This window comes from Grammomys surdaster, unplaced genomic scaffold (genome assembly GCF_004785775.1).
Source record: "Grammomys surdaster isolate TR1022 unplaced genomic scaffold, NIH_TR_1.0 126059, whole genome shotgun sequence".
Taxonomy (NCBI): Eukaryota; Metazoa; Chordata; class Mammalia; order Rodentia; family Muridae; genus Grammomys; species Grammomys surdaster.
In genome coordinates, this window is record NW_021620869.1 from 5,208,529 (window position 1) to 5,215,794 (window position 7,266).

At 46.4% G+C, this 7,266-nt stretch overlaps 1 protein-coding gene across 2 annotated transcripts in view; it reads left to right on the forward strand.

Annotated features, from left to right (window-relative positions):
- Nucleotides 1-7,266, forward strand: part of Iqca1 (IQ motif containing with AAA domain 1) — a 106,591-nt gene that overhangs the window by 50,244 nt on the left and 49,081 nt on the right. For both annotated transcript variants that reach the window (XM_028755405.1, XM_028755406.1), the window contains exon 9: nt 5,694-5,769. In XM_028755405.1, the coding sequence (XP_028611238.1) occupies nt 5,694-5,769 (76 nt within the window). The remainder of the gene's footprint in view (nt 1-5,693; nt 5,770-7,266) is intronic.

The window sequence follows — 7,266 nt, forward strand, 5'->3', positions numbered from 1 at the left end:
CTGAATTAGTGACTACCTGGATGGAGGATACCTTCATAAAAAAGCAACACCTCCATAGGGGACACCTCTGTGGGAACAACTCCATTGGAGGACACCTCCATGGGGGACACCTCCATGAGGACACCTCTATGGGGGATGACTCCATGGGGGACACCTCCACTGGGGGATACCTCCATTGGGGGACACCTTCATGGGGACACCTCTATGGGGACACCTCCATGGAGGACACCTCCATGGGGGACACCTCCATGGGGACACTTCCAGGAGGGACACCTCCATTGGGGACACATCCAGTGGGGGACACCTCCATTGGGGGACACCTCCACTGGGGTATACCTCCACTGGGGATACCTCCATGGGGGACACCTCCACTGAGGTATACCACCATGGGGACACTTCCAGGGGGGACACCTCCATTGGGGACACCTCCACTGGGGTATACCACCATGGGGACACTTCCGGGGGGACACCTCCATTGGGGACACCTCCACTGGGGTATACCTCCACTGGGGACACCTCCATGGGGGACACCTCCACTGAGGTACACCACCATGGGGACACTTCCAGGAGGGACAACTCCATTGGGGACACTTTCACTGGGGTATACCTCCGTGGGGGACACCTCCATGGGGACTACCTGAATTAGTGACTACCTGGATGGAGGATACCTTCATAAAAAAGCAAAACAAAACTCCAGAATGGGATACTTTTGTGAGGGACCACTGAGGCCAGAAGGTCTTTTTTTTTTTTTTTTTTTTTTTGGCCAATGTGCAGCCATGTCTGCAAACATGCTGTCAGCAGCAAAGTAATCTCATTTATCTGGCTGGACTCTCAAGGTCCTCATGGAACAAACACCAGAGAAATGAGCCCATTGTATAACTGCACCCTCTTTGTAAAAGCCACACAGCACACCATTGCAAATTGTTGTCAGTGCTTTGACTAAAACAAAACATGACTTCCCAGTGACCTCTGGGCCCCTGCACAGCACAATCAGTTCTGATAGTTCTTGGTTGATGGCATCACTCAGCCATGAGTAGCTTCTTCTCTCGTCTCTTGGCCCACAGAGTTCCACGTTGAACAGTTGGTCCCCAGCCATGGGATGGTGCTATCAACATTCAGAGTGTACGTGCCCTGCTCTGTTAAACCTTCCTGAACTCTGTAATGATCATATCCAAAGGCTTGTTTCCTTGGAGATTGTAACTCCTGTTAAGTTGGCAACAAAAAGTAACCATCACATAAACCTTCAGATAAGACCAACGAGGGGCTGAAACGTCCTGGGACAAGGAAGAAAGCCAGCAGTGTAAAGACCATATTTAACTGCCCAACTGTGTCCGTGTACGCAAGGATAAAAGAATGTTGCTTTCTGTCCCTCAGCTGTGAGAAGAGACAGCTAAGAATGTAACAGATACAAAGTCAGGTGGCTTCTTAAAAACTGTGACTATCCTTAAAAACTGAAGAAGGGTCTAGGCTAGAGAGCTGACTCCTGCAGAGGACCCGGGTTTAGTTCCCAGCACCCACATAGTGTCTCACAACCATCCATAACTCTGGTGTTAAGGAATCCGATGCTCTCTTCCAACTTATGCAAGCACCAGGCACACACATGGTACACATACATATACACATGCAAGCAAAACACAAATATGCATAATATAAATAACAAAATTCATCCAGAATGGTTCTCAAACTGGAGAAGGGTGGGAGAGACCATCTGTTGGAGGCTGCAGGTCTCCTCCTCAACTTGGTCAGTGTCCTGAGGTAGAAAAAGAAACATCTATTGTGGAACATCTTCTCTTCTCTAGATCTAAGATCTAGAGGCAGATGCCATCTCAGAATGATAATAATCATGGCTAGTGTCCTGGGTGGCACTGTATGTCAGCTTGACACAAGTTAGAGTAATCAGACGAATGGGCCTCAGTTGAGAACGTGCCTCCATGAGATCCAGCTGTAAGGCATTTTCTCAATTAGTGATCAGTTGGGGAGGGCCCAGCCCATTGTTGGCTGTGCCATCCCTGGGCACCTGGGTTCTAAAGGAAAGCAGGCTGAGCAAGCCATGGGAAGCAAGCCAGTAAGCAGCACCCTCTAAGGCCTCTGCAACAGCTCCTGGCTCCAGGTTCCAGCCCTGCTGGAGTTCCTGTCCTGACTTCCTCCAATGATGGATTGTGATCTGGAAGTGTATATCAAATAAACCCTTTCCTCCCCAAGTTGCTTTTTGGTCATGGTGTTTTGTTGCAGTAATAGAAACCCTGACTAAGACAGCTAGGAACTATATTTTAAGATAAAAGTGTGCCAAGACCCCCACCATCAGCATAGTAACTTAAATATATATGTTCCTATTTATTCAATATTTATATATGTATATATTCATATATATTCAATATTTATATATACATATATAATGTATAACATTAAATTATCTGTTTTATTATGCATATTGTTTATGATTCATATTATATATGTACATATATAATATTCCATATTTATATTGAATGTATACACAGAAATATAAATATATATGTATATATAGTTCAGTGTCTCAGAGCTTGCAGTTGAGTGTCACGTTCTATCCATCAGAGACTTGGAGTTGTTCGTGCCTGTCAGGGTTTGAGGAGGCTTTTCTCACCCACACAAAATCAGCAACCAAGCTGATAAGAATCTGAAATGCAAAACCTGAAACTATGGTGCTGTGACCCAGATCTGTCTCAGTTTTCTTGATGATTGTGCGTTTAACCTTTGTCAGAAGGATGCCCTTGGGTTTTTTCCCGAAGCAACACTGTGGTGACAACACTCCTAGTCACCCTAAAGTGGTGGCAGGGTATGGAGTATGTGTGTGTGTGTGTGTGTGTGTGTGTGTGTGTGTTGGGGGCTGGGGCTGGGGAGTGCAAATTAAGTTTGCCAGCAAAGTAAGAATCAGAAGTAAGTCACGTGTCGCACCTATTCGGCCGGTAGAACCTGGAACTTTTTGGCACTGAGGTGTGATGGACAGGTAGCATACATGCAGGCAAACAGCAGAACAATGACCAGTTCCTTTGGCAAAGAGCACTGAGGGTGGCCTCCTTCCTTCAAGTTTTAGATTTTGCACGGTGCTGTGGGGATAGCGTCATTTGTGGAATTAATGTGGTGAGGTCGCTCTGCCGAGGTGCAGCAGGAGGATTCAAAAGGGAGTGTTAATGCCTTCAGGGGAGCCAGCAATTCGGCATGGCGGACAGCGTGTAAACCAAACAGGTCCTGAGAGACTTTTGAACAGCCCTGAAGAAACGCAAGGGCTCACACTCCTCACCTGGAAGCATCGGGCTTATTGGGTGGCAAAAACAAGCTTGCTAAGTCATCAAATGACAACATGAGGCAGGGGTCATGCAAAGTGCAAGGGACAAGAAGTGTGACCTTCCTGGCCTGGAGTGGAAGAGGCTAAGAACTCAGATCCATGAGCCAACTCCCTCAGCTATCTCCTCTGAAGGAGAAATATATGTAGTTTTAACATGTGTGTGTGTGCATGCCTGTTTGTGTGTGTGTGTGTGTGTGTGTGTCTGTGTCTGTGTCTGTGTGTCTGTGTGTGTCTGTGTAAAACTAAGACCAGGTTCTCACCTCTCACCCACCTGGCCTTTGCCTTCCCAGCTCGATGCTGAACAAGCTGTATGCATGACACTCATTTTTCCCACAAGAGCCCAGCACTCAATCTCCAGCCACTTGGCTGGGTTGAGAACAGCAGGGTCACGGCCAGAAAGTTTCCATATGACCCTATCCAAGTAAAGATTCAGGGGAAATAAATGCCCTTAGGATTAAGATGGCACATTCGAACTTCCTGGAGAAAAGTCCTACAGTACCCATTCAAAGAAGTGACATACCTAATGCTTAGAACTACAGCCAAAGAAGGAGTTGCTCGATGAAGCAGAAGGCTCTTTGTCAAAGGAAGAAATGCATTTCGAGGGGGAAGCAAAAGCTTCATGCTGCACTTTCCCCTCCAATAAGAAGGCAACTCATGTAACCATCAATTATCTCATTACTGCATGGAAAGCCAGGCCCTATTATGTCATGGGAATGTCTCATGTTCTCTCCTTAAAATCACCAGGATTAGATGTTTTCCAAAACAATCTCACAATGGTTTTTGCCTTTGAGAACTTGAACTTTGTTGTAGACATAAAAGCAGGCCTCCAGTTTTGTTTTTATGTTCCTGCCTCAAACACCTGTTGCATGAAGAGCTAGGAATTGGTTTCAGACAGAGGAGAAGCATGCGGGAGACGGTATCCTTGCCATGAGGGTGCTCGTCCCAGAGCAGCAATGGCAAGCACATGGATAGTCCATAATATGCACAGAGGAACAGATTCCTTGTTAGAGGGAAGGCCTCCCCTGCAGTGCTCCTATGCCTGTTTCAGCCAAAGCGGAGTCCTGGTGGCCATCCACCTCTGCTGCCCTGCCCTGTCTGCTCTGGGGCCTTCTGAGGCTCCTCCTTCCTTTTGGCTTGACATTTTTTTTCTCTCTCTCTCTGCTTGTCTGTGTGGATCTCTCGCTTTCCTCCTCTGCCCTCTCCTGCACACATACCTGTATGCCTGTACCCACTGTTTCATACTAACATGGATGTCTGAGATAAGAAAACGGTAAGATCTCAGGAAGTGCAAGCAGGTGAGGTTTGGTGCCCATTTGCCTATGAAAGTAAGGAGGGAAAGCTGTGTGGATCGGAGGTACAAAGGTCATGTGGTCTCCAGGGAGTCTGGACACACAATGGTGAGTGCCACCATGAAGCCCAACACTAGAACCCATAAAAAGAAGGGCTTTCAGTTATCCAGTGTCTGGGGGCCTCCCAGCATCCACAGTGAGGAGAGTCTCATGACAGCAAGCAGTCCTTTCTAACGCTGGTGCTAAGCACATGTAGGAAGCTTTGGTGACTCTCTGTGATCCCAGTGACCAGCACGCTTCCTTTGATCCTTTTTCACAGTAACAATAACCATGGCATTTGTCACCAGAAACTATTGATATGACAGAAACATCAAATGAGAGTCTGCAGGTCTAGTTCTTACAACCAGAATTGAGGGACAGAGGGGCTCAGGGCAGAGCTATCCACCACACAGCTGGCAGATGGCAGTCTCCTGTCTCAACAGGAATTGACAGAAGACGCCAAGGGCAACATGCTTGGACTCTCTGAAGTGGGGACTCATGATTCAGAGTCTCACTTTCCTCCTCTGCCCTGTCCTGCACACATACCTGTATGCCAGGTCCTGACTCCATAGAGGAAGGCAGTTCATTCCCAGGTAGAAAGTGGCCATGGCTGATTCCCAGGCTCAGAAACAGGATAAATGAGAAACAAGAAGAGCACTGGTACACACAGGAGCCCAGAAGCCCAGAAGCCAAGGGTGAAGAGAAGCTTAAAGCTTGGCGATGGGACACTGGGAAGAGATACAAACAGGATCCAAGTTGAGAGTACAGCATTCAGACAGCATTGAGTGAGTCCTTACAAGGCGGGACCCAAACCTGGCCTGTGAACTGTGGGAAAGCCACCATGAAGAGACCGTGCCTATCCTACTGATGTCTCAGTAGCCTGGCCATTCATGCTTCCAGTGCTGGTACTAGCAAAGAAATGTCTCTTGTGGACAGGGAAAGACCTCCAGTCCTGTCAGCTATGGCATGTGTGCCTTTTGCTGTCTGGTCTTAACAGATAAATTGCACCTGTAATTAACATGAATATTGTTCACTCTAAACAGGAAGAAGATGAGGAATGGAAGATGTCACCAAGTCTCTTCCTTGAGTTGATGGAGGAAGGAAATAGCTTATACAAAGGTCAGTCCTGGAGAATGTATGGTACTCAAGGGGTCACCCTGTCTGTTAAGTGTGCCCAGGTTCCAGTAGGTGGACAGGTCTTTAAGTGATCAAGTATGTTTTGAACTGTGTTGTATAAATCCAGCAAAAAAACCTGTCCCTTTCCAGCTTCTTATGGTTCCTAAAAGCATAGAGTTGTTGTAGTGGCTACTGTCCTAGTTTAACAAAAACAACCTTGGAAAGAAAGGGCTGATCCCAGCTTTTATAGTCTGCCATGAAGGGAAGTCAGGCCAGTCCTCAAGGCAGGAACTTGGAGGGAGGAGCTGAAGCAGAGACCATGGAGGAGCACTGCTTACGGGCTTGCTCCTAATGGCTGATTCAACTGGCTTTCTTTTAATAGTACCACCTGTCCAGGGATAGCACCGCCCACAGTGGGCCCTCCCACATTAATCAAGAAATGTCCACCTAGACTTGGCTACAGGCCAACCTGATGGACACATTTTTAAAACTAAGTTTCCCTCTTCCCAGATGACTCTAGTTTATGCTAAGCTAGAAATAGATAAATAAATAAACAAACAAACTAACTAACTACTAAAGGTTTTCATTGTCAACTTAACACAACCCAAAATTACCTGGGAGAGTCTCAGAATTGTCTAGATGAGGTCATCCCATGGGCATGTCTGTGGAGGACTGTCTTGATTATGTTCACTGAAGTGAGAAGAGCCATCCCACTGGCTTGAAGCCCTGGACTGAATGAGTAGAGAGGGCTTGCTGGGTGACAGTAAGGTAGTATGGGTAACTGTTTCTCCCTGCTCTTGACTGGATATATCAAGACTGTTCAGCTGAGCTCCTCTTTGACTTCCCTACACTGATGAATTGTAGCCAAATAAACCCTCATTCCCTAAGTTGTGTTTTTTTATTGGGGGGGGGGTCAGGGTATTTGTCACATCAATAGAAATGAAATTAGGAAAACTGAGGCGAAACACACATGCACAGGCAGGAATGTTCTAGAACTTTCCCTGGTTTTGCACCCCTCAGCTGACCATGCTCTTGCTTAATGGCATGAAGAAAGGAATTACATTAAGGAAATGAATTCCATATGTACAAATCTTAATCCTCTCAGACCAAGACCCGTCTCAGTTCTGACAATTGCTTTGTCTATGGTTCAATTCCATTAGCATAGCCAGAACCTGGCAGCGTGTGTCAGCGGATGGGCTCTGCCCTTTCAGAGATCTTCATCATAATTTGCCAGGACTGTTATCCAACTCCTTAGTTTCACCATACCCTTGGGATAAATCTTAACGGCAGATGATTGGCCAGTGTGACCCTGGTCCATAATTTTGTTGTAGAAATTTCTGAGCTATGTAATAATGATATAAAGAAAAAATTTCTTCAAATGTCAGTCAATTGTGGACCTCCTCCTCAATCTGAGTTGGATCTGGCCAACAATGGGTCATCTAGGTATGTAGGCAGATAGATAGATAGATAGATAGATAGATAGATAGATAGATAGATAGA